Source organism: Podarcis filfolensis, assembly GCF_964270895.1.
Source record: "Podarcis filfolensis genome assembly, chromosome: 10".
Taxonomy (NCBI): domain Eukaryota; kingdom Metazoa; phylum Chordata; class Lepidosauria; order Squamata; family Lacertidae; genus Podarcis; species Podarcis filfolensis.
The window spans coordinates 7,257,305-7,285,147 of record NC_139612.1 but is presented as its reverse complement, the minus strand read 5'-3'; the positions used below and the strand labels follow the sequence as shown (position 1 = coordinate 7,285,147).

The window sequence follows — 27,843 nt, the reverse complement described above, 5'->3', positions numbered from 1 at the left end:
GAGGTTTCAGTACACTCTTTAATAAACCAAGCAGTAGAAAACATATTTTTGTTGAGTTAGAAATAAAATGAGAGTACAACATCATAGCTGTCCAGTTAAGAATGGCTATTTAATCCTGACATGCCAGGATAGAGATTTTCCTAGTTCATCCATTGCCAGCAACAGACAAACCATAAATGTTAGAGCTAAACCTTGTTTGTTGAGGGTACAAACTCCGACATAGTTCGCTCACTGCTTTACCCACAGCAGAAACTGAAATAGGTTGTGAAAAACCAACACAAAAGTTTAATGAACTACAGCTCAAATAAAAGCAGCTGTACACATTTGTGTACGCATAAAAGACATGAACATTCTGCCAGTTGTGAGTGCACAGCCTATCAGCACTCTTAAGGCTAAATATATCTGTTCACTGGTTATAAATATGCATTCATCAGTACCCTATTCTAATTAGATTTCCTGAACTGCAGTGTTACACATGCCTGCAATCAGTTTTCATCTGTACCAAACTCATGAAGTCTTGTTTACTACTTTATTTGGAGAAAACATTTTAGAAACGCTTTCTGCAGACCTGAAATTACTAGCAAAGCCATCCGTGTTCTTCTATGCCAGCAAAATTGCACTGTGCAGACAGCTCAAGCACCGTGTTTGCTCAGATTTTTTAAAATTAAAAGTTACATTTTTATAAACACCATTTTACAATGAATTTGAAATTATATACCTCAAGCTAATACAAAAATACAATTTTAATTAGAAATTGCCTGGATAGAACTAGTAAATACGAAACCAGTTTCATGTTAAAACTTTTATCCAATCACTGCTAAGGATCTTCAGCGTAGCCATATTGTGTTTAACTGTGTCTGGTTTTTTATGCTCGTGTCCATTTTTAGAACTTCTCGAATGGCCATTGTAGCATAAGTTGATGGGGGGAGAGAGAAGTCCATCTTCAAAGCCTTGTATTTGCCTTCTGTCATAAGTAAATTAATGTTTAGGAGAAGAAGAAAAAAACCACGGGTTATCAAACAGGCCTAGAGTTTGCCAAGCAAATGACTTCATCCCCCAAAGGAGCAAAATATCAACCAGTGTTAAGTTTGATGTAATAACTTCAGAAGAGCTTGTTTGATTAAGCCAATGGCCCATCTATTCAGCATCCTGTTCTCAGATGCTTGTGGAAAACCTGGAAGCAGCACCTGAGCAAGAGAGTGCTCTCCCCTCCTGTGGTTTCCAGCAGCTGTTATTCAGAGACACATTGCCTCCAAATGCTCAGTTTACATCACTCCCAAGATCTTCATGTTAAACATACAACTCAGGTGGGCTGCCACTTCCTTCCCGTGGGATCTCTCAACCTGCTTTCCGGATTTGAAGTCACAAGGGTGGCTAACTCTTTTCAGGCAAAGGGTCACAATGACTCATGGCAAATCCTCCTAACCATAAGCTGGTTTAAAAGGCCAAAATTATACCCAGCAAATCAAGCCACAAGATGTAGGCTGGGAGAAATACAGATCTGCAGGAATTCGGAATCTGATCTCCTGCGTGGGAATGTACAGAGCAAGGGAGAAATAATGGGTGTTCCCTGGGCGGTGTCATTACAGGAGTACACACACATCCTTTATAGTAAAAAAGATAAAATTCTCTATGGCAGCCTGTCTCAACCTTGGGTCCCCAAATGTTGTTGGACTACAACTCCCATCGTCCTCAACCACTGGTCCTACTATAGCTAGTGATGATGGGACTTGTAATCCAACATCTCTAAGGTAGTATTGAAGGATCAACTCAACAAACCCAGTCTGCTAGCAAGTCCAGTTGTCCCCGAAAGAGCTTGCTCCATGTTTTTTTACCTTTTGTCTTTAGATTTTTGCCAAGAGGCATCTGATATCCTCAAGCAACTATTGCAAAAGAGAGTGAGGTGACCAAGTATTGAGGGCTCTCTTCAATTTGTCCCTCGAATGGGAGATTTGTTTTGGCAGCAACTTTGCCTCCATCAGCAGTATCTCACAGCCCTTCAAAGAGGCCAGCTCATGTTTATCTCTACAGCAAAAGTACCAGTGTTCTTGGTAAGCTGTTTTAACTCTGTCTATTAGCTCAATATCTAATTTTGGGGAAGAAACATACTTTTTAAAGCTTTCAGCCCAACATTTTTTTAAAAAAAACCCATTGTATTAAGCAGTTAGATTCTGAGAGCATCAGTTGGGCCTGATGAACATTTACTGTTCCCAACCCTAATTCTGCGGAAAGCCATCTAATTAGATTTTAATTTGATCCTGACTTGTTTTTAGGGGGTAATTTAATTATTGTTTGATTTTATACCAATGTCATATATTCGATGTTAGCCACCCTGAGCCCAGTCTTGGCCGGGGAGGGCAGGATACAAATAAAAGTTGTTGTTATTGTTGTTGTTGTTAAAAAGGGACATGCATGGCACAATTGAAAAAAAATATTACCTGTTGCAAGAACTGCAGGTGGTTTTCCTTCCAGTTTATCTAAGTCCGTATTAAATAATGGAATCTTCGGGTCATCATACACAACTAGCTCCCTTTAAGAAAGAGAGATTTAAAATGTGCCCAACAATAAGAATCATATACCTGTACAGTCAGACCTCATGTTACGTTTGCTTCAGGTTGTGCGTTTTCAGGTTGCGTCCCGCAGCAACCGGGAAGTACCGGGAAGGGTTACTTCTGGGTTGCGCCGCATGCGCGCAAAATGATGTCACACGCATGTGCAGAAGCGGCGAATCGCGACCCGTGCAGGCGCAGGTTGTGAACGGGCCTCCGGAACGGATCCTGTTCGCAACCAGAGGTGCCACTGTATTAGAAATTCCTCATTGCATCGTTATTCTAGGAGACTGTTTTATACTTGGTAGAAATGGCTCCCCACACCCGGGCTTGAAGATGGCAACCTGTTTTCAGTGCAAAGCCTGTTGGCTTAAACACTGCAATACTTTCCACGCGTACTTGGTTCCTTCTGAAACCAATGGGATTTATTCAAGTAGCTCTGCGGAGTCTTGCGCCTGAATCTTGGGATTTCTTTCTAACAAAGGTTAAATGCTATATGTTACCTTTGTTACATACATATGGGGCTTCCCTTTAAACATGGAACTTTTATCTCCTTTTTAACTGAGCAGCAGCAGCAGTATGGACTTGTGGCTTCATGCTGCTCTTTGAGATAAGCAGTGGAGCACAACCATCACCAAGCACACATCAGTAAACACATGGTTCAGAACGTAAAAAAGACCTGCTGAATCAGTCCAAAGACCGATCTAGTCCAATATTCCATGCTCATTGGGGTGTCCAAAAGCAGGACATGAATGCAGCAGCCCTCTCCCGCTTGAGATCCTCAAGTAACTGGTACACTCTGGAAGCAATAAAGTCATCATTTCTAGTAGCAGTTGTTAGGCTTATCATCCGTCTCCTCCTCTGGCTACTAAACTGTGGGCTATTTACTTACCAGCTCACATCCTGAGGTCGGATGATGATCTTTCTGTAGGCTCCAGATAAGGAATAGTCTCGAATTTTGTGCTTCATGTTACTGATGTTGAGATTGTCAGCGGCTAATATTTCCTCGTAGGCTTTCCCAACTGCCGTAAAAGGACATATAAATGAATGGCATCATGGAATTCAGGGCAAATGCGTTGTAAGTTTCCCTTTTTGCATCTGATGCAATTCTGACCTGTAATGCTGAAACGTGGCCCAAAAGCATAGTCTTTGTTCTTTAAAGCTCTATTTAATAAGGAATTATTTGTAGGAAATCCCTGGTCCTGGGATATAAAAACCTGCTTTCAAGCCATTTTGGTAAGCAGGCAATCATCCTAAATAGAACTAGGGTGTCAGCAAAGCGCATTGTAAAGGGAATTGGGGGTTGCTCGTGCGTAAGGGGGCTGCTGCTCTAGGCAATGTTGTCTGGCTAAATCTTTCCCTGGCTGGACAGCCCTTTCTCCGTGGCTGTGTCAGTCACTGGCAGAATCCGTCAGTGGGTGTTTCCTGAACTTCTTCCAACATAAAAGCTCTTTGACGCCAAGTCTCCGCATAGCCTCCCTGCGCGGAAGTCTTCTGCGCAGAGTGGGCGTGGCCAGCGGAGGTCCTGGGCTCTCCCCGCTGGTCTCTGTGGAAGAGTCTTGGAGCCATCTCTCCGAAGTCCTTCCCTGCTCCCCTTTCTTCCTGGTGTCACGCCGATTTCCTTCCCCAAAGGAAGTGTTCTCTCTCTCCCTGCTGGTCCCCTCTCCTGCATCATTGGGGAGCCTTACCTCCACTCTTGGCTCCGATGGCAGTTCCCTGACACCCATGATCATATAAGCCCCTATTAGTTAGATGTGCCTCCATTCCTATTAAAAATATCTATTAACATGCTTCCAGTCACGCAATGTGTACCAGCTGGGGATAGAGGAATGAAGTAATGACTGCACATGCCCTAAATCTGGATGCTGCTAGACTATTTGCCTCCAACAAACTGTTTCTTTTTCCTTCCTTCTCCCTTTAGCATACAAGCTGATGAATGTTTCTTAAAAAAACACTTTTCTATTTCTCCTGCTAGCTGCACTTTGTTAATGCCTGATCCTATTGTTTGGAGAACACTAGTTAATGACTGAATGATCTTCCCTTAAAATATGGTTACAACTAAATTACCGCTGATCCAAATACAGAAAATACTCCGAATTCTCCATTAATATACAGCAATATTTATACATCAAATGTTAGTCACATTAGTAAATCCATTGAAATCAATGAAGTCAGCTGATTTCAGTGTACCTATTTAATCTGTGCTTATTGAAATCAGATACAAAACCCATTTAGTTACTTTTGTACAGACACACATACACACTCATCCCCAGCACTTATCTGCCAGCATAGCAAACCTGATTATGCACATATCATCCACTTTTGACTTTAAATAGAATTCTCACTTTTGTGCTTTGGATAGATAACATCGAAACCAGGCAACGGCATCACAACATCATGGATGGTGTAACTGTCAACATCTGATTCTTCGATATAAACAGCTGTACCTAAAAGCAAGAGGATGTTTCAAGTAATTTCCAGGTCATCTCAACCAGATTTCCTACTGAGAAATCTTTTTCTAGATAGTGTATCTTTATGAGCTCCTTAACAAGGAACAAAGCAAAGAGGACATACAGTTTCAAACAGGATTAGGCAGCCTGGGTAGCACAAAATTGTACACAATGGAAGGCACCAGACTGTCACTGGTAGGTACACTGACAAATTACTGGCAAATCTAAGACCTAGTGTTGCTGAGTCGGATCACCAGGTCCTCCCTCTCTGAAATCTGTGCCTCTGCCCTCTGAAGACCTCCCCCACCAAACCTCTTTCTTCTCCTACTTAATTTAGGCAGTGATGGCAGTATCTCACTGAAGCCCTTCCTCCAAGGCCCTCTTCCCTGTCAACACAGGGGACTTCCAAACAACCATGTTCCAGAGCTCAGGTAACCTGGGAAATGTAGTACCCCACAGGATACCAGAATCCAACTGGGAGCAACTACTGGGAGCAAGAGCTTGCTGCCATCTCCAGAGTCAGAAGGGAGAGGAGCTCAAAGGATTTTCAGATCCCATCGAACTTCCAATGATATAACCAAGAGCATAATCCAGAATTGGGCATTTAAAAAAGAATCTTGTTCCATTAACGTTCTAAAAGTCTGCCAAGCCTAATTCTAAATAAACGAGAGGGTGTATGTGCTCATCTCTAGTTTTAAGGAACAAGATACTAGGAAGCTATTCCAAAATGTATTATTGACTATGTGCCACCACATACACACATGCCCTGACATCAAGCAATGTTGACATTTTACCTCCTTTTAGTACAAGATCTCCGGGCACAGCAACAAGCCCATATTCTTCTATTCTGCGGCTCACCATGTTATTCCATACATAACTCTGATAGCTATGAATATACATCAAACGATTATTTCTTGGGATCTGCAGACCAGGAAAAAGTGTTAATCAACATGATGCTAATTTTGTAAGGCGCATGCCTGGGGTAGGGTAAAGGTAAAGGTAAAGGACCCCTGGATGGTTAAGTCCAGTCAAAGGTGACTATGGGGTTATGGTGCTCATCTTGCTTTCAGGCTGAGGGAGCCGGCGTTTGTCCACAGACAGCTTTCTGGGTCATGTGGCCAGCATGACTAAACCGCTTCTGGCGCAACAGAACACCCTGACGGAAATCAGAGTGCATGGAAACGCTGTTTACCTTCCCGCCACAGCTGTACCTATTAATCTACTTGTACTGGTGTGCTTTCAAACTGCTAGGTTGGCAGGAGCTGGGACAAAACAACAGGAGCTCACACCATCGTGCGGATTCAAACCTTCGACCTTCTGTTTGGCAAGCCCAAGAGGCTCAGTGGTTTAGACCACAGCACCACCCAATGGACTCAATGGACGCAATTCTGAGCAGACATATGTAAGGACGGCACTGTTAATGGTTTAAGTACACACCAGAAAATACTAGGGGCCTCTGGCTCAATTTACATCTTTAAAAAACAACTCCCTTTGGCCTGGCAAGTCAGAACTAATAAACCCTAATGAAAAATATGGACGGAAGGAGGGAGGGGGACATACTTCTCCAGTAGGCCATTTACCATTCACCATAAATTTGACTTCACCCCCAAGTTGTTTTCAGACATGCTCAGAGACGGTCTACAAAAACAAGCAAACGCTTCAACTTACTATGCCAAATGCAGAGACTATATTCTTCAGTCCGTACTTTGAAAGTCCCCGGAGTAGCTGTCCCTCCACACACCGTTTCACGGGCAGTTTTTTGAGGGCCGCATCTGGGTCTTTCGTTTTTGCCCACTCTTCTCGGCATTTTACCAAGTATCCCTTTTCAGCTGCAACGACCATTTGCATAAATGGGAAGCGCTTTAATTTCAACCCATGTGAGCAGGTTTCCTTTTTATTTTTAAAAGGAGTTCAGCTCAAAAACAGGCCCACACAGAACCTAAGTCAATGGTATCTACAACACAAAATCCATCTCAGCCAGTTTCAAAACTATCCTGCATTTTCAGTTAACTATCTGGAACAGATAGCAACATGCTAGATTGCACACCTTACTCAACTTCCTTGAGGTTAGCCCCATTAAAGTCAGTCTGAATTTCAGCAAATACCTATCCGCTGGGTGCATTTGAAATGTATGCTGTCTGACATCTAGACCCACAAACCAGCATCCTTGCCCTTAAAATCCATTTTCCTCAGAGCTTCATGTTAACTGTTAACTACTATGGGATGCAAAGATTTGGAACCACAGCTGTCCCCACATATCAAGTGGGCCACCTATATTTCCATCTTCAATTTGTGCTATTAGCTGGGTTTTTAACTATTCCCTACTCTGCAACCCACATATCCTTTTGTTTCCCCATTTTAAAACTTCAGGATACGGCATTTCTGAATTTAAATATCAAGCTCCATCCTACAGCATCAGCTTACGATACTTAGCATTATAGAATCAGGACACAATTTGAAATGAATGAGAAAAGAATGAGCAATGAGAAAATGTGCCATTACCATTATTGCAGTCCTGTGGAATGCTCTGTAAACAGAGATTCAGCCGCTTCTTTTAAACTTTAAGCAGCTGTTGGAAACTGGCAAACTTTTGCTGGCAATGAAGAAAATATCCTTCTCGTAGATTTCTGATTTTAAATTTTTATATGGATTTAATTGTATGGTTTTATGTATGACTGCGGTGAACCATTCTATTACTATTTTTTTAAAAGAATACAGTGCTACCTCTGGTTACGAACTTAATTAGTTCCGGAGGTCCATTCTTAACCTGAAACCGTTCTTAACCTGAGGTACCACTTTAGCTAATGGGGCCTCCTGCTGCTGCCACGCAATTTCTGTTCTCATCATGAGGTAAAGTTCTTAACCTGAGATACTATTTCTGGGTTAGCGGAGTCTGTAACCTGAAGTGTGCAACCCGAGGTGTTTGTAACCCGAGGTACCACTGTAGCTGTTTATCGATATTTTTATTAATATAATCACTTGCTTTCAAAACATAAACAGGCAAACTATATAGAAGTGCTCCTTTGAGTATGTAAAACCACTGTTGAATGAAATTGAGTCCAAAATGGCTAAAAAAAATTACTTGCCTCCAGGACGTGGTTTTAGGATTAAATCGATGACTTCATTCCAGTTATTCTGTAGTATAGCTCTAAAAATATAGAAGAGCATCTGGTTAATATTGCATTGCCAGCAAGGGAGGAAAATCCTATGAGTCTGCCAAGGCAAAATACAGAATCACTTGAACCAGCAAACAAGTGGGTTGGGCTGTAATCTTAGTTCTACTAAAGGTTTAAGGAAAAACATGCAATTCAGATAAAATGAAAACTGCTTACAATGTGCATTCAGCAGCCAAAATTTTAAACATAGTATTCCTTATGCAATCCTTCCCATAATCATATGGACCAGGAGATTTATGATTTTATTTTATTTTTTATTACTGACAGGGGCTAAAGCTGAGAAATAGCAGCCCATTCCAGGCCAATTAGCAAGGCGACAGGTGATCTGGGGTTGGAATCCGTATCTGTCAGGCCCAAAATTCCTACTCACTGGACTCCCAGCTGCTTTAGGGTGCCACATATATGCCAAATAAAAGGAGCTCACCTTCCAACTTGATATGTAGGCACAGCTGTGGTTCCAAATCTTTGCATCCCATAGTAGTTAACAAACCCAATTTCCCTGAGAGACTGCATGGCATGTTGAACTTGATCATCAGTCCCGGTTATATTTCTGATTAAAGAAAAAAAATTTTTAGGAAAAAGTACATAGGCACACACCATGCGTTAGAACGTAAAGATAAAAGTCATGATGAATTGGCATGTGTACAGCACAGTCCTATGCACAGATATATTCAGAGGTCAATCCCACTCTGTTCAGTTCTTGCTTCACCATTGAGTGTTTAGGTTTATAGCCCTGAGTAATAATAATAATTTAAAAAATTTAATTATTTATACCCCACCCTTCCCGGTTCAGAAAACCGGGCTCAGGGTGGCTAACAACAAACTTAAAAAACTTAATTGATGCTACAAAAAAACCAGCATAAAATACGGTATAAAATGTGAATAACAATAAAATAAAAAATCAATTTAGGGGGGAAATCCATCCAATAAACATTGGATAAATAAACATCCATCCATCCAGTAAACAGGAGCAGGGAAGAAAAATCAAGTTTATCTGCAAAAATAGCTTTTCTGACTAGATCAGTTTTCAGACCCTCGCCTACTTCAGATGTTTCACAAGGTATTTGTCCCTCCAGTCATAAGGGATTGAAATTTGCATTAAAAAACACCACTAAGGAATCTGCCAGAATGAGTGAGTTAGGATCCAGCAGATCTCCAGCTCAGCTGGCTGAACCCTGGCTTAGCCAGGGCTATAGTGGCGCAAGTCCTCAATCCCAGCTCAGAGAGAGATACGCAGGATTAAGTTCTACATTCTGGGTCTGGTGTAAGCCCCCAAAAGGGGCATTGCAGGGCATAGCTGGACAGGGTGGGGGGTCCTTTGCTGAATCCTAACTCTATTCAGCTGAGTCACATGACACACAACCCAACAGAACGGGTGGTGTAAGTAAAAAACTACTGCAAAGGCTTGCTTTTCCTCTGCCAGCAGTAGCCTCACTCTTGAATGGGTTTTGGATCTGACGTACTTTATACGAACTAATATCAGTGTACTGGAAGAAGCAAAGATCACCAGTGCTGAAGCAAAGATTCTTCAACATCAACTTCATTGGACTGGTCATGTTGTGCGGATGCCTGATTATCATCTTCCAAAGCAACTACAGTGGTACCTCTGGATATGAACAGGATCTGTTCCGGATCCCCGTTCTCACCCTGAAGCGAACGTAACCCGCACATGCGCGTGTCGCGACTTGCCGCTTCTGCACATGACGTCATTTTGACTGTGCATGCGCGAGCGGCGAAACCCAAAAGTAACACGTTCCGTTACTTACGGGTTGCCATGGAGCGCAACCCAAAAGCGCTCAACCTGAAGCACATTTAACCTGAGGTATGACTGTACTCTATTCCAAACTTTAAAATGGAAAGCGTAATGCTGGTGGTCAACAAAAGAGGTTTAAAGACTGTCTCAAGGCAAATCTAAAAAAATGTAGTTTAAACACCGACAACTGGGAAACACTGGCCTGCGAGCGCTCCAGTTGGAGAACAGCCTTTACCAAAGGTGTCATGGGCTTTGAAGACACTCAAACTCAGGACGCAAGGGAGAAACGTGCTAAGAGGAAGGCACACTTGGCAAATCCACACCATGATCAACTCCCGCCCGGAAACCAATGTCCCCATTGTGGAAGGACGCGTGGGTCCAGAATTGGCCTCCACGGTCACTTACGGACTCATTGTTAAAACCGGGTTTATGGAAGACAATCTTCGCCAGAGAAGAAGACTTTATACCAACTTAACCTGGTGTCATTGTTATGACTGCTCCCTGAATTGCTTTAGATTGTCAAGCAGCCAAACCCTGGGCAAAGTTCCAGATTCCACAACCGCAGAGCAATGGTGCACAGGCATGCAAACGCTGCCCTCGCAGCTGTTAAAGCAGAGCTGCATCCAGAAGAAAAAGGCATGATAAAGAAAAATCAGGCTGTGCAAAAAATATTTTTTTTAAAAAGTATTAAAAAGAAAGCATTGTGTTCAGGGTAAATTAGACACACTTAACTTCCATTAGAAACAATTTAGGTTCCATTGAAATATATCGCTTAGATCAACACTGCTGTTCCCACTCATGTAACATACTTCAGCTTTTGCAATGAAATTTTACCTTCCTTTCCTCTGCAGCCCCCTGAATACCCTCCAGGGGGTGGGGGACTCTGGATCAGATTTTGGGGGGCACACAGGCAAAGGAGAGAAAGGGAAAGTTATGCTGCGCAAGTGGAACGCTGCTCATGCAGCACTGAATAGAACCCAGTGGGTCCAATGCAACAAATTTAATCTGGATCTAACCCACCATGTTCAAATCTGGGATATTCCTAACACTGATGCTACCAGACCAATCACCTCCCTTTGTTTTATCTTGGCTATAACCCTGGGTAAGAAAAACAAAGCTGGACACATTTTTGTTGACGATTGTGAAGTCCAGAAGTCTCTTTAATACAGCCCCCACTCTTACATGAATGGATTTTCTATCTCTCCAACAGAAAAAAATATATAGAACACCAAGTCAACTGTGATTGTCGTATCTTTCACACAACCCAGTGGGATTTAACATAAAGCATTAAACTGTAACAAAGCAGCCTTGGAAAACAGAACTTTTACCTGAGAACTACTGTGAAATGATTTCCTTGCAATTCTCCCAGCTTTAGCGGGTGGTTCTTGTAACTGAAGTTTCCAAGCTTGAAATTCATCAAGCAATTATTTAAGTGAGCCAGCCTTTGTGCAGTGATTCTAAGCATGGAGATAGAGAGGGAAAGATTTCACAAAAATGGGGTCTCCACACCGGATAATTGATTTTGGAGTTACTGTACAGTAACTGAAGCACAAGTACAAACTGTATTTCTGAAATCTATTTCTGAAACCGTGATTCCAGCAGCCCGTTCATTACATCTTTTTAACATTCATGCCCCCAGTTTAAAACTGAGGGTTTTCAAATCTAACTGCAGCCACTTACTCTGCAGAATTGGGGGATGACTGATACAAATGCCTTGGGTATTTACTGAATGCCACAACACTTTTATAAAATCAATTATTTCCAACTTGCACAAAGATTATTTTTATATTGTGATTTTATTTTGTGCACTGCCTTGAGATCTATGGGTATAGGGCAGTATACAAATTAATAATAATAATAATAATAATAATAATAATAATAATAATAATAATATCCAAATATTTCTGTCAGCAAGCCAGGTAACATTTAAACACCGCCCTGCTTCTACTTACCTAAGAACAGCAATCTCTTGAACTGTAATAGCCCTTTTGTCTTTCGTCCCCATGTATGAAAATATGTTTGGCTTAACTCTATAAAAAAATGAGAAAGAAAAATGTTCAGCACTAGCAAAACAGGCAGAGGAAAGAAGCGTAGAAGTTATTACCATTGCTTGCCAACAGTGTTTCATTTAAATAAACTTGAGGGCCAGGTTCCCGCTAGGGCGACCTTGAAAGGGGCTACATGTCAGCAGGTGGACAAAGTTGGTGGTGTAACGGATGTGACTCTTACCTGTGTACAGTAGGCTACCTTCCAGCCCTGCAGAAATGTCAGTGCTTTCTACAAACACAACTCCTTTTCATCCAGGCAAGTGCGAAGTACTGTTACAATTAAAGGACATATTCCACCTTGTAACAGGACTTGAGCAAGGGCAGAGCACGACCCACGGAGGCCTGGTCTCGGAAGAGAGAGTGGCCTGGGGAGGGGCAGGGCTTGCATGAGTCTCGAGGGTCAGAGAAGCCTAGGGGACCATGTCTGGCATCCTCGTCTGAGGTTCCCTACTGCTGATTTGATCCATAATCATGCACAGGAGAGAAACTCGAGAGACATAACAGCAATCTGATCCAGTTAAGAGCCATTTCCCCCCCAAAAAACTCTCCCAAATAAAAACCATCTGTAAGGATTTCTGTTTGCCACCACTCGAATAACTTGCGAGCCAATGCCAAGTGCACACTTTTTATTTATTTCTACCCTGCACTTATACCGAGGCTGCTTCTTTTGAAGTTCAGTACAAAGCAGAACAAAAATTCAGGGAAAGGACTTCCGACAGTCTAGGCGAAAACCACACGTCTCTGTCTCACCACGGTTACCCGCAATTAGGAGCCAGAGCGCACAAGTCAAAGCTTTTGCTTCTATTATGTGTCGCCACACTTATAGTCTTAGAAGTTGTGAGCTCAACAGGACAAAAGCAATGTGCGCTGTGCCCAGGCTGATGTAAAGACTGAATTTGGAAAGAAGTATTTGAACACACACAAGACTGGACACTGAGGTCCAGCTCCGAGGGCCTTCTGGCGGTTCCCTCACGTTGAGAAGTGAGGTTACAGGGAACCAGGCAGAGGGCCTTCTTGGTGGTGGTGCCCAGCCTGTGGAACGCCCTCCCATCAGACGTCAAGGAAATAAACAACTATCTGACTTTTAGATGACATCTGAAGGCAGCTCTGTTTAGGGAAGTTTTAAATGTTTAATGTTTTATTGCATTTTTTATATTCTGTTGGGAGCCGCCCAGAGTGGCTGGGGAAACCTAGCCAAATGGGCAGAGTATAATAATAAAATTATGGTTATTATAATGCATAGGATTTAAACTGAATGGGAGAATTTATCCCTGAGGGTTCGAAACACTATTTTAAATAACATATAGTTCTCATGGATGCATGGTTCTCTCTATCTCTCTCTCTCCCATTTTTGTAATGGAGTCTTACCGCCTCAGGATTCCACAATGATCAAAAATTACAAATTGTTACACACGGGCTACACGTTATTTCCAAAACTGACCACTAAAAAGCAGCCGCTTTACCTTCAGCATGCTGCAATGTTGCTCAAACCAACCGTCTCAAAGGATGGCATTTCTACCACCTATCAGAAACAGCAAGTTTTGCAGATTTACTGTCCTCTCTTGTCAAAAGGTTGACTCACCTTAAAAATCTCGACAGCACATTAATGGCATCCATGGTGTCCTTGTTCTCTTTGTACAAGACAAAGTGGCAATAACTTCCCCTAGATTTGGGCCAAGAATGTTTTCTTGGATCTTTAAAGACAAAACGTTAAAACATACAAAGTATTAAAGTATGGCCATTTTCACTGTTTTCTATTTAGGGTTGTTTGGTTTTTTTGGTTTTTTGTAATTCAGACAAAAAAAAGTCTTGTGTAAATCTCTCTCCCCCCCCCCCCCGGGCAAATAATTTGTACACTTGCTGGTGCTTTATCCATTCTTTGTGGGGGTGGAATATATCAGGCTTACATCTTCCTTCGACAATGCTAAATTCTCTTGGCAACTTTTTAAAGGAGTCCATCAGAACACCGCAAAGAGCTACTACTATGCAACGTAATTCATCCCACAAAACAGTACTGGGCAAAACAAAGTGTCACCACCTGAAAAGATTGTTTGTTGTAGCTTGCCCATACGCAGAGATGTCAGGGGTCCCACCAATGAAAAAAAATATTATATTGGATAGTCTTAGGGCAAAGTCACGCATTATTAATGCAACGATTACACTTCTTGCCAAATATTTCATTCATTGCAAATGTGATGCTGAGGCTAATGCACTGGGACTGAAAACAAGGAAGTTCAAATCGCATTTTCCTTATGAAGACTCTTGGGTGGTTTTCAAAAGCGCACTTGGCTGGTTCACACTTAATACCAAACCATGGTTTAGTGTCGTATTACCAAGCCTGAGGCTAGTATGCTCCTCCTCATACTCCATTTTTGACAAACCTAATTAAACAACGTTGTTCAAGCAGAGGACTTGTCCCTAAAGTGCTAAACCATGGTTTGGTAGTACATGTGAACAAACTCAATGGTCTTCTTCCCATGTCACAGTTAACCAACCTATGGTCTACCTGGATTGTGAAGTCTCCCATAGAGGAGCTTGCACCTGCTTCACTCCTCCCTGGCCTTTTTTACTCTGAGCTGCACTCAGTTAAGTCGAGGTTAGGCTTAGCGTGTCATCCAAACCTGGGACCGTGGTCAAGCACTCTCCTCGCTAAACACTACCTGTAGCCGAGAACAAACCTTGTTCCCACTGCAATCAATTATGGTACATCACTGCATTCAAACAGGCTCTGAGAAGACATAATGCCTAAGAACTGCTTGCTCTCCTTAACTATGGTTAGATATGGTGAACATTTACACCATGGTTCAAAATTGGACAGAAACTATGGTCAGAACGTGCAAACCATGGTTCACATTAACCACTGTTAAGGGTTATGATGCAAATGTATCCTCAGGGGTTTGAACTTTTTTTCTTTTTCTTTTAGCACTTAATTCTCTTGTCTTCTGTTGTTTCAAGTGCAAAGAGAGGCATTATATAGAGAGAACAATATTAATGGGTTATAACTTTCTGAATTATTAACTGCTATGGTCTGCAACCAAGCAGAGGGACAGTACTTACAAACGCCTCAGGTTACAAATGCTTCAGGTTACAAACTCTGCTAACCTGGAAGAGTTACCTCGAGTTGAGAACTTTGCCCCAGGATGAGAACAGAAATTGTGTGCTGGCGGCGCAGCGGCAGCAAGAGGCCCCATTAGCGAAAGCACGCCTCTAGTTAAGAACAGTTTCAGGTTAAGAACGGACCTCCGGAACAAATTAAGTTTGTAACTAGAGGTACCACTGTACTTGGGATTATTTCCAAATTACTTTGGTTAAACTATTTTATTTATCCTTTATTTCATAAAATTTACATACCCTCAAGGCAGTTTACAAAAAAAGCGATGTAGAATGTAAGAATTCTGAGCATATTGAAAACCTAACTCTCAAAGAGGCTATCTATATTAATATTATGACAATTAGGGATCATATTTGTTGAGGACAAATTTATTTTTATTGATTTATTTATGGCTTTTGTATGCTGTAGCTGTAACAATGCTTCTCTGGGTGGCTCACAGAAAATGAGTGAGGGGCAGATGAGGCTTGCCCACCTGGTCCTTAACCTCCACTGCCTTGTGGGAAAAGAAAAGGCTTAAGGAGCGAACCCTACCCAAACCCAGAGTGGAGTCCCTAAGACGGTTGCATGGTGCCTTATACACCTCTTTCCAGCAGCTCAGGCAGCTAAGCTGGTGCCAAATGTCTTGCTCTGCTTTCCTTTGGACCACCTTAGCCTCGCTGAGAGGAGAGTCTTGTCATCTGGGTTGTGGGTTTGAGCACCATGCTGGGCAACAAGATTCCTGAATTACAGGGGGCTGGATTAGATTATCCTTGTGGTCCAACTCTATGATTCTATGATAGATAGGATTGGGCTGGAGAAAGGTTTATTTCCATTAGTCGTGAAATTGGAAAACTGTTTAGCTGGTCTAAATTACTGTTGATTGGATTGGCATTTCATTTTTTCCTAACATGAAATGCCAACATCTCTTTCTTACCTGTTGAAGTTCTGACCTCTGTTCATAGGCATGGGGTAAAGAGCATAAGAGAGCAATGTTTTATTTTGTTTTTATTTTTTAAAGGTATCAAAGTGCTTCAGATGGGAACATGCAAGTTTATGTGTTATAACTCTGCAGATGTCTGGAGCATTCAACGGTGAATGTGGCGACTGACGTCTATTTAGACAGCTATGCAATGGAATCGTGCAGAGGGAGAAGTGAACAAATGGAAAGGTTTCAGCTACACACGCGACAAACTACACTGAGGGCAGCGACGCAAAGAGCGGATAAACAAAGGTTATTAAGCGTTCCATGTGTTTAGAACAGAAGCGCCTGCAGAATCCAGTTCCAAACTGAGAGTCTAATTAATACAAATTTCAATGAGTCAGGTTGTGTCATCCCCCAACCAGTACAGGCTACAGTGAACTTGCAAATTCTTATGCAGGAGGAAGTTTGTTCATATGCACTGAACAAATTCACTTGTACTAGACGTCTGGGAAAACGTACAACTGTCTGAAAAGTCACTGCCTGAAGTTTGGTAGCACCATACAAAGACATTCACATCACCCCCTCCCTTCAACCATTTTAGAAAAATCATCCAGATAACATATGCTAACACATGCATTTTGCTCCAACAGTAGGGAAGATGGAGAGCGTGGCTTGAGTATTTCTGTTTGTACCTGTAAACATGCATGCTCCATGCACAACGCATGCAAACATGGACTGTACTTAAATATATTCAGTGCAATAAATAAATTCAGTGCAATTGACAACCACATATCCCCCCCCCAGATCTTTAATATCCTATTTTGAATCACATTAAATAATAAATAATAATAATAATAACAACAACTTTTATTTATACCCCGCCCTCCCCAGCCAAGGCCGGGCTCAGGGCGGCTAACAAGCAATAATAAAAACAAGTTGAATGAATACAACTTAAAAACAAAATTAAAAAATACAACATTAAAATATTGAAACATTAAAATATTAAAAGGTAGCCTTATCGCAGAAGCAGAAAGGAAAAGAAAAAAGAAAGAGGGGGAGGGAATCAAATTGATTCTAAGCCGAAGGCCAGGCGGAACAACTCTGATTTACAGGCCCTGTGGAAAGAAATCAGATCCTGCAGGGCCCTGGTCTCATGAGGCAGAGTGTTCCACCAGGCAGGAGCCAGTGTTGAAAAGGCCCTGGGCTCTGATTGAAGCTAATCTAACTTCCTTAGGGCCCGGGACCACTAGGGTGTTGCTATTTATGGACCTTGAGGCTCTCCGTGGGGCATAACGGGAGAGGCGGTCCCGTAGGTACGAGGGTCCTAGGCTGTGATAATAAAAATAAAATAGGCAATATAGATTTCACAGCTGTGAAGAGCAACAATATTCTAATTCCAAGACACGGAGCAGCTAGGATTGAGAAATTTATCTGCCCTATCAAGCTGCTTAAGCTGACGTTTTTCACTCTATGGAGATGAGCATCATCTACTGACTACTGTTTAACAGATCAAGATGCCAATAAAGACTCAGAAAGCAAGCCAGGATATTTTTCTCCCAGTCAATCTTGGCATATGCTGGAAAAATGCCAAGCTGCAGAGCAACCTACTGGTTGGTTGGTTTCTATTTAAAGGCACAAAGAGTACATAAAGACTCTTTTTCTAGTCAATTTTAAAAGGAACAAACACGCTTTTAGATCAGAAAGCACCAAGCAGGCAGCGCTGGAACCCTCTGACAGCCTCATGTAAGCAAGTATTTTTATTGTTAATTTGTTTTTCCGAACAGATAAAATTTGTGCAGAAGTGGGGCATGACAGATTTAGCCCCATCCTCAGGTAGCACCTGACTGCAATGGGTCCATTCATCCCATACAGGTGGTTAACCTGTGACCTTGTTTTGCTTCCAACTCCCCTTATTCCCACCCAGCAAGCCCAATAGTTCAGGATGATGGGAATTTCAGCACAGCAACCTCTGGAGAGCAAAAGGTTAGCCATCCATGCTTTAATTTTCAGCCTGGATATTTTTTCTCCTCTACCAAGGCTACTCAGAAGGAACTGTGTTCAGTGGGGCTTATTCCCAAGTAAGCAGACAGCACGGCAGCCTACAGGGCTTTTTTTCCCCTTTCCAAACTTTTTCCATTTTTAGACAGTAAGATTAACATTTATTTTAAAACCGATACGTTTTCTAAAATCCTCACAGATTGTTTAATGCTTGCTTCCTCAGGTTTATACGGAGGTATTTATTTTCTTTGAGCAATTCCATCATACAAAATAGTGTTTCAGCAACATAGGTTGATCATGTAACCCCTGCAACTTCTTTTAACTTTATTTGTACAACCTGACTGCATGTTCAGACCTTTAAAAAAAAAAAAAAACCTACAGAAACCGCATTTTGAAAGGAGGGGAAAGGCTGAGCTTACATCAAATCTGTTTGTTCTACAGTTACACAAATCTCTGTGCAGACCCAAACCAGAATATTACCATTTTCCACTACATACTTATGGACTGTCTGTTACAAGACCGTTATTTCTTTAAGGACAATTCTTCCATAGCTTTGTAAAAACGCACTAAGCAAAGCAAGTACACAGAGTTTTAATGTTCCTCCAAGACTTCCTATCATCCTATGTGACTTAAACATAACACAATCAATGCCTAGTTAATGCTGATTTTGATTAATTGGGCTGCAATCCTACACATGTGCACTTGGAAGCGAGCTCTGTTGAGCCCAATGGGACTTGCATCTGAGTAGACACCTGGAATTGCACAGTTAAGACATATTTTTACAGGCGGGTATACTACGGAGCCATTTTTGTTTTGAAAGTTTCAAATAAGGTCAAACTCACTTGCAAGAGCCTTTTTTCCAGCTGCATGATAAGCAACGATGTATTTTTTCCCATCCCGATCCTCTGTTTTAGTCTCTAGCCCTGGAAACAAAGATTTTACAGCCTGGTGCATAACGGTCCTTTTTTCCTTAGTGTCTTCAATGACCTAAGCAGCGGCAAAAAAAGAATAATACAAAAAGTGATAGCTTAGTTGGTTTTTAGCTTTGTAGTTTCTTGGTGATATTGGAGGCCTGCAAGACCTCACTGTATTGCTATTTTGTGTACTCTGAAAAGCAATAAATAACCAACTTAAAGAAGGGGGGGGGAGAGAAGTAAACATCATCTCATAAACAGCAGATGAGGACAGAAGCCCATTTCTGACCATCACTAGGTGAGGCAGCCGGTGGGGGTTAGGACTGAATGCTCCTCAGGAGAAAAAGAATTCTTTGCACATTTTAAAAGAAAAATAAAATAGTCCATAAGGGAGAAAGCTAAGATTCAACCCTTATTTGACTTGCTAGATTTTTCTGTATGCAGGGACTACAATTCAGATGCCCAAATCTGAAGTGACATAGTCTAGAAAAGGTTAAAGTCCTGTGTGAGTGTGTGGAGTTGGTTGAAGGATGGATGGCAGCTAACGGATTGAGGTTGAATCCTGACAAGACTGAGGTACTGTTCTTGGGGGACAGGGGGCAGGAGGGTGTGGGGGACTCCCTGGTCCTGAATTGGGTAACTGTGCCCCTGAAGGACCAGGTGCGCAGCCTGGGAATCATTTTGGACTCACAGCTGTCCATGGAGGCGCAGGTCAATTCTGTGTCCAGGGCAGCTGTCTAACAGCTCCATCTGGTACACAGGCTGAGACCTTACCTGTCCGCAGATTGGGTGCATGCTCTGGTTATCTCCTGCTTGGACTACTGCAATGCGCTCTACGTGGGACTACCTTTGAAGGTGACTTGGAAACTGCAACTAATCCAGAATGCGGCAGCTAGACTGGTGACTGGGAGTGGCCACCAGGACCATATAACACCGGTCCTGAGAGATCTGCATCGGCTCCCAGTACGTTTCCAAGCACAATTCAAAGTGTTGGTGCTGACCTTTAAAGCCCTAAACGGTCTCGGTCCAGTATACCTAAAGGAGCGTATTCATCCCACTGAGGTCCAACGCCGAGGGCCTTCTGGCGGTTCCCTTGCTGCGAGAAGTGAGGTTACAGGGAACCAGGCAGAGGGCCTTCTCGGTAGTGGCGCCTGCCCTGTGGAAACCCTCCCAGCACATGTCAAGGCAATAAGCAACTATCTTACTTTTAAAAGACATCTGAAGGTGGTCCTATTTAGGGAAGTTTTTAATGTTTGATGCTGTATTGTGTTTTTAATATTCAGTTTGAAGCCGCCCAGAGTGGCTGGGGAAACCCAGCCAGATGGGTGGGGTATAAATAATAAATTATTTTATTATTAAATTCAGTTTTCTTGTCATTATGTTATTGTTTTAACAGATGCAATCATTTAATCCCATTTTCATAATCCCTTAGAATAGTAAGGAGACCAATACAACAAACTACAAAAAAATACCACTCTCATTTGCCTTTAGGCAAGCAGGAGGGTATATTCCCATGAGGGAAAGGCCTTCTTTGCTCCTATATGTAAATTTAGTCACAAGAAGCATTGTTTACCAGCGTGATGAATGTAGAGGATTGTAGTTATTCCCAACTTTTAAGGAAATTTAAGTTAAAACACTTCATAAAGAAGCCTTGCATCTTTTTATATACCCTTCACAGGTGCATAGGTGAACAAAATCAACTTCCAAAAGAGTTTGATCCTGTTGCATCATTTTGCCAATCATTAACTTGTTTATTCATTAGCTCTGATATTTTGTCAATTACCTCAATGGCCACACTGCCTTCTTTATTTTTAAAAAGCTGGAGGTCTTCTAACCGCTGCTTGTCTTCAGCTGACAACACTGTGAAGATCTCCTCAGAAGGATCCTATAAACACCACAAAATGTTATGTAGAAATCTATGGAAATCTTTCAACCAAGATTTGAAGCTAGGCAGAGAAAAGTTACCTCTTTATCTAAAGGCACAGAGAAGTCGTCCAAATGGATGGTTTGCCCATCTTTTCCTATTTCATGAACAACGAAATCTGAATATCTAAGTAGAAAATGAAACAGAACAGTCAACAGAGAATGGGATACAAATGTCAAACAAGAGCCTTTTCAGCTTAAATTGCAACCCTGAAGACACTTCTATAATTTTAAATTTGGGACTGAGGTCTATCAGCCCTTTCATACCAGAAACTAAAAAGGAAGAAACCAAAAAGAAGAAGAATCTTGCTTAAGGGGTAGGGAACTAAATGTAGGATTTATTCTACCACAGCGGACTTTCATTTGCAAAAGGAACATGCAGGAGAAAAACAGTCTAATGAAGAGAAAGTATGGGCTCCCTAAAACGCGTAACTTACAGAGTGAAAGCCTCATAGAGGCATACCAGTAACTGAACGTGTTTGTATTAGGGGATGCCCTGAATTAGAGGACCTTACGCATTATATCTTGCGCTGCCCCTTATATCTTGAAGCAATAGAATGGTTTTTGACACCTATAATGATAAAGTCCCCTGGCCAGAATCCCTCTGACATGATTCTGTATCTCCTTGCAGACATTCATAAGTATGTGACCTGGCGTGTGTAGCACTTTTTGCAACTGCTGTCAGGAAAATTAGAAAAAATTATATAGCCAAGATAGCTATCAACTGTAAAGGAGATGAATTTATTTGACCCCATCTACACCAAGCTCTTTCTCACTAACCTTTGTACATAATTGTCTATTGTATTATTTAACATTACTTTTAATATATCAGTGGCCCCGCAGTGATTTTAGCTTATAAATGTTAATTTGTATATTAAGGAGTTTCTATAGCTTTGTGCAGATTAGGTCATGTTTTGACAATGCAAATGTTTTAAGTTTTTGTATCAAATTAGTATACATTTTATTGACTGACATTGTATACATTGAATAAACTTGACTGACTGACTGAAAGCCAAAGTGGGAAATGTATATCCCCCTTCCTCCTCCAAGTTATTTCCCTCTCTCTTCCTGGCATTGTGTTTTCACCTTACACATCTGATCACCAAGCCCAAGAGGCTCAGTGGTCAACAAAAATCAGAATTCCTCATGGCTGCAGTTTGCAAACCCACTTCAAGCTAGGATTTCAAATTCTGTATTATAAAAGAAAACCATGGTTTGTGCAGATGAACACACAACACAAGAACATGGTTAATGCTATAAACTAACCCTCACCTTTTTTATAGTATAAAGGAGAAATTGCTCCAGAAAGGGGGGAAAGCGTACATTGAAAATGGCTGGTTCTCAGTTTAACAAGGAGCCAACCTGACTGCTGCAGAGAGTGGACCCTACGAGTTCTGCAATGCAATCTTAAGCAAGTTGATTCAGAAATATAATGGGACTTAATTCAAAATACGTGTGCACAGAACTGCAGCCTTAGAAAACAAAGCAAGTAATCAAGTCAATCTGCAAAAGTTATCAGTAAGACTGCAATATATATCAAGCTTAGGTATTAAACACTGATAATGTACATCTTGCTAATCTGTGCTCCCTAAAATCCAAAGAGTGAAGAAAATAGTATAAGGCTCCCCCTGCTTCTCAGAGATAGTTAAGGATAATAATTATTTGTGTAAATGAAATACACCTTCTCTACTGATCCTTGCCATTTTAATAGCTCCAAGCTGGGTTTCTACGAAGTCACAGGGCAGCATGGAACAAAAAATTCCAATATATGAAATTAGGGCTAATGAACCTGAGCAGGTTACAGGAGCCCAAAACTGAGACAAGAGACCAACTCTTTCACACCCCAATTCTCCCACATCTATTGCCTTTGGCACGGATGAGCGATGTTTCCCACAGCTGTGCTACATCAAGGCAGTGGCACTGCTCCCAAGAGGCAGATTCACCCTCACCCTTGGTTTAGGAGTCATCCTTTTCATATTTTACAATAAGCCCGCAACTTACACAGGGGTTCTGTTCCGGGGATCGTGCCTAAAGCCAAAACTGCCCATAGTCAAAACAGTTGATTATACCGTATTTTTTGCTCTATAAGACTCACTTTTCCCCTCCTAAAAAGTAAGGGGAAATGTGTGTGTGTCTTATGGAGCGAATGCAGGCTGCACAGCTATCCCAGAAGCCAGAACAGCAAGAGGGATTGCTGCTTTCACTGCGCAGCAATCCCTCTTGCTGTTCTGGCTTCTGAGATTCAGAGTATTATTTTTCTTGTTTTCCTCCTCCAAAAACTAGGTGCGTCTTGTGGTCTGGTGCGTCTTATAGAGCGAAAAATATGGTACATCATGGGTAGGCAAACTAAGGCCCGGGGAGCTGGATCCGGCCCAATCGCCTTCTAAATCTGGCCCACAGATGGTCCGGGAATCAACGTGTTTTTACATGAGTAGCATGTGTCCTTTTATTTAAAATGCATCTCTGGGTTATTTGTGGGACCTGCCTGGCATTTTTACATGAGTAGAATGAGTGCTTTTACAGTGGTACCTTGGGTTAAGAACTTAATTCGTTCTGGAGGTCCGTTCTTAACATGAAACTGTTCTTAACCTGAGGTACCACTTTAGCTAACGGGGCCTCCTGCCACCGCTGCACGATTTCTGTTCTCATCCTGAAGCAAAGTTCTTAACCCGAGGTACTATTTCTGGGTTAGCGGAGTCTGTAACCTGAAATGTCTGTAACCCGAGGTACCACTGTATTCAAAATGCATCTCTGGGTTATTTGTGGGGCATAGGAATTTGTTCATTTTTTTTTCCAAAACACAGTCTGGCCCCCCACAAGGTCTGAGGGACAGTGGACAGCCCCCCCTGCTGAAAAAGTTTGCAGACCCCTGCTCTACATCTACCCCCTCCATCCGACTACAGATTTTGCAGACTGACGTGGTTACTTGCTTTATTTTCTAAGGCTACAATTCCCAGAGTTCCCTGTGAAGAGGGACTGGACTGTTAAAACCACTCTGGGAATTGTAGCTCTGAGGGGACCAGACGTCTCCTAACAACTCACAGCCCCTTTAATAAGCCACAGTTCCCAGGATTCTTTGGGGGGGGGAGCCATGACTTTTTACCGCTTTAAATGCATTGTGCAGATGGGACCCACGTTAAAGCTGAACCAACAAAAGGGGTTACATTAAGCATTGATCCATCCACAGGGTTGAGCAGCAGAAGAGTTAGTACTTACCTCTCTTTCAATATTCCAGAAAAGCCCCTGTGAGAACTAACAAACTTAGTTATGCCAACATCTAGCTCTGTCAAGCCGTGCTTCATCATGTCTGCAAAGCTCTCTGGGTCTCCTTCTCCATCAATTTCTTCCAATTCTTCCTCATCTTGGCCTGCACTTCCCTCATTAAGAACTATTTTTTTTGCATCCTCAACTGGAGGTTTGATGGGTTTGAGCTCTGCCTCAGCTTCAGTCTTTTGGTCAGTATTCTCTCTTTCTTTCAGTGCTTCTTCCAAGACCTTTTGCCTTTTGATTTCATCCACGTTAGCCTCTTTGTCCTCCGAATGAGGACGCTTAAGGGATGCAGGATCCATTTCTACCGCTTCCATTTTTAAAGCATAAAGTTGGTGGTATGAACTCCTGCAGAGAAAAAAGTAGACCATTTAACCCAAAAAGATATTCCCTGTATTTTTGTTTATTTATATATCACCATCTCATGACATATCAGTGCAGCGTACAGCAATATGTAGCCAACAAAACATAAAGCACCGTTAAAAACGCTACTAAACTATTACTGAAACGACTACCTCATCAAGAAAGTTTCAAACAGCTGCATCAGCCTGTAGGCACAGAAATATCTTCAAGAGATACTTGGAAGTTAAAAGTCAGGATTCCTGCCCAATCTCTGCTGGAAGTGTGTTCCACGTCATGGGACTAACGACACTAATTATCTGAATTCTAGTTAATGCCCATCAGGCCTCTGTTCCACAGGGGACAACTATGTGTTGACTGTTTTGTGTTACACCTATGCATTGTGTGTTGCACCCATGAAATAAAAACAAAAAAACCTTCCAACAAAGGCATATGCACTCTTTTAACTGAACATGGCAGAGCAAGCTAGTTTTCCATCTGTTTTCTGGCACATTCCCCCCGGTTGTTTTATGAGACTATCGGAGGGAGAATGTCGTGAATGACTGCTACCCCACAAAAATATGCCTTTGCATCCTAAAATGAGGTGCATAGGCACAGGCCCAAAAAAGACACAAGAGGGAGAATGGGGAACAATAACACATCAGAGCAATGGATAAATTAGATCCCTACTTGACACCTAGTTTCTATGTGCAGATGATCTTCAATGTGTCCATCTACAGTTTGAAATGATATGGCCTAGGAACAGTTTTGCTGTGGAATGGGTAGATTTTTCTGGGTGATATTAAGCTGTGTTACTCAGGGTAGACCCATGAAAATGAAATGACCTAACTTAATTATGTTTGTTAATTTCAGTACGTCTACTCTGAGCAAACCTTAGTTTACTACCAGCTTCTAGACCCTGGCATGTCTTCCTGATAGATCTGTAATTATCTGAAGTTATTTGCTCTTGATCCAGCCTACACCATAAGTGTCACCAGTTTCCCCCCGTTGCTTGGGTTCCACCCCCAACACCAAGAGAATCTTCTGCCTTCTTTCTGGAACTCACCTGGAGGTTGACAAAGAGCTAAAAACCTTCCCCTCTAATAAACCAGAGGAGAGTGAACAGGCTCCTTGAGGTGGAAGGGGAAAGCAAACTTGCTACAAGAAATAATACTGCTTACTCACTTTTTCAGAACAGGGTGCTTCAGTAGGCGCTTCAACGTCCCCTCTTGGATAGGCAAAGGTGGAAAATTATAGAAGAACAGAAAAGAATATCATGCTGTATGGAAACGATCAGTGATAAATACTTCCACAAAAAAACAACAAGACTTTGCATACCCTTCTCTTCCTAAAAATTTTAAATATATTTGTCCTTTGCATCAGGTAAAGCAGCAGACCAGTTCCTTTGTCCCGAATAGTTTCCCTCTACAGTAGGGGTGAGCAGAAGATTTGAGATTTACTGGTAGATCTCATCTGATCTGCAACAATTTCATTGCCCAACCCCTCAGGTTATTGAAAATCCCTGATCAGAACTCAGATATAGATGTGCACTTTGTATATGCAGGTGGCTGGGGAGGGATTGGTAGAAATAAAATTTATTATTAATATTATTATTATTATCCCAGTGTCTACAACCCCCCAAGTCAACATATTGCATATGGGTCCACCTTTAAATTCCCAATGCACATCTGGCTCCTCTTGGTGTACCTTGGGATTTTAGTGGGGAAAACAAAGTAGATCCTACAAGTCTGAAATCTGCCCAAACTATAGCTCTGGCATGTTCAGGGCTGCTGTACACATACTGGGTTGTATCGAATATTAATCCTACTCTTAGTACTCCCACTTAAGTTACCAGGCATAACTAATTTACGTTCATTTATTTCAGTGGCTCTAGTCCAAATACAGTGGTACCTCGGGTTAAGAACTTAATTCGTTCTGGAGGTCTGTTCTTAACCTGAAGCACCACTTTAGCTAATGGGGCCTCCTGCAACCGCCGCTGTGCGATTTCTGTTCTCATCCTGAAGCAAAGTTCTTCACCCGGGGTACTATTTCTGGGTTAGCGGAGTCTGTAACCTGAAGCGCCTGTAACCTGAAGTGTATGTAACCCGAGGTACCACTGCATATTTAGTCAACGGCAACCCAAATATAATTAGTTGAATGCGCATTTAAGAGCATTATGTGCCTCCCCCCATGCTGTTCCCCTAACACCAATACAGTTAAAAAAAACAACCCGCGATTTTCCCCCTCCCTGGAAAGGCTGCACAAATTCAAGTTTGAAGTTGGCATAGCGCAACGTGCACCGATTTTCCAAAGAAATGTCATGGGCTGCACGGCAACGCTACGGGAGAATCGGGGCTCCCAGGGGCGGGGTCCCCGGAAATCAAAGGAAGTGAAAACTTTCCCATTGCCATTTGGAAAGTCAGGTGTCCCCTTCTGCCTTCGTGCAACCGAGGGCGCGCGCGCGCGCGCGTGCACGTCGCAGAAAGGCAGCTGGGCGGGGGCGCAAAAGGCACAGCTCCCCGCCCCCGGCGCCCACTTTCGAAGGAAGATTCTCCGAAAGCGCTTCGCCTCTGCGGGGGCCCACGCAGAAAAGGCACCGCAGAGGAGAGCCCCCCTTTCTGGCGAGGGCGGCGGGGCGCCTTTCTGCCCCTCCTCGTCCCTCTCCACCCCCCAACCCGGCCGGGCTCTCCCCCTGCGCCGGCATCCGCAAGGGCGCTGCCCTAGAAACACTGACCCACCTCGCGCTCTCCTCCCGCCTGGCCGAGGGAAGCGGGGCGCACGGCGCAGCCTTGTCCGGTGCCAAGAGAGCCTGGCCGCACACGTGCCCAGCTTCTCCACACGAACTAAAGGCCCGGGCAGCAGCTGCAGGAGGAGGAGGGGAAAGGGGCGGTCTCTCGCTTTCAGGCCCACAGGCTCTGGGCGAGCTGCTCAGGCTGTTCCGGGGCACACCGGAGACACGCGTGACGTGCGCCCTTGCGCGCCGGGCACAGCCCCGGCCAAGCAGCGCGCAGGGCTGCCTTCTTCTCCTCCTCCTCCTCCTCCTCCTCCTCCGGCGCCCGGCTGGCGGCAGGCGCTATGGCTGCCTCGGGACAAGGGCCCGGGGGGGGGGGATCCGGCAGCGCTCGAAGGATCGGGCGCAGCTGGCGATCGGTTTGGCGAGCTCCGGCCTCGTGCGCCTCGCCGGGGGACCGGGGCGCACCTTGGGGCTACCCTGCGGCGCGTCAATCCCAAGCGGGAAGGCCGGGTAGGCTCCCCGCCTTGACCGGGGAAGATTTCGCTTGGGAAAGCAGATGAAGAAACCTCTTCGGCCGCCGTAATGGGGATTTGTACACGAGCTCCTTCGGCGAGTGTTTCTCGAAGGCTGCGGGGAAGAGGCGTAATCTGGTTCCAGGATGGAGAAACAAGGGGTGGCG

At 43.0% G+C, this 27,843-nt stretch overlaps 1 protein-coding gene across 4 annotated transcripts; it reads right to left on the bottom strand.

Annotated features, from left to right (window-relative positions):
• On the bottom strand, positions 1-27,843 carry PUS7 (pseudouridine synthase 7). 4 transcript variants are annotated; one of them, XM_083575174.1, is made up of 18 exons: positions 26,731-26,802; positions 25,769-25,998; positions 25,616-25,658; positions 24,041-24,439; positions 20,867-20,951; positions 20,685-20,786; positions 18,830-18,974; positions 13,559-13,670; positions 11,881-11,958; positions 11,257-11,385; positions 8,600-8,725; positions 8,086-8,147; positions 6,668-6,828; positions 5,794-5,920; positions 4,895-4,996; positions 3,442-3,571; positions 2,439-2,530; positions 1-964 (listed from the first exon to the last, which is right to left on the bottom strand). In XM_083575174.1, exons 4-18 carry the CDS (start codon positions 24,406-24,408, stop codon positions 828-830), a joined length of 1,956 nt encoding a protein of 651 aa, XP_083431300.1. In that variant the 5' UTR covers positions 24,409-24,439; positions 25,616-25,658; positions 25,769-25,998; positions 26,731-26,802; the 3' UTR covers positions 1-827. The 4 variants fall into 4 exon arrangements, with proteins under 4 accessions (XP_083431300.1, XP_083431301.1, XP_083431299.1 ...); XM_083575175.1 differs by lacking the exons at positions 25,769-25,998; positions 26,731-26,802 and adding an exon at positions 27,630-27,843; XM_083575173.1 differs by lacking the exons at positions 25,769-25,998; positions 26,731-26,802 and adding an exon at positions 27,169-27,816.

Excerpts from the sequence above, each read along its gene's own strand:
- PUS7 (XM_083575172.1), bottom strand. The coding sequence starts at position 24,408 with ATGGAAGCGGTAGAAATGGATCCTGCATCCCTTAAGCGTCCTCATTCG. Across the intron at positions 5,921-6,667 it reads TAGTCTCTGCATTTGGCATA|ATCCCAAGAAATAATCGTTT; the intron begins GTAAGTTGAAGC and ends CCTGGTCTGCAG. Across the intron at positions 3,572-4,894 it reads TATCTATCCAAAGCACAAAA|TTGGGAAAGCCTACGAGGAA; the intron begins GTGAGAATTCTA and ends CTTTTACGGCAG.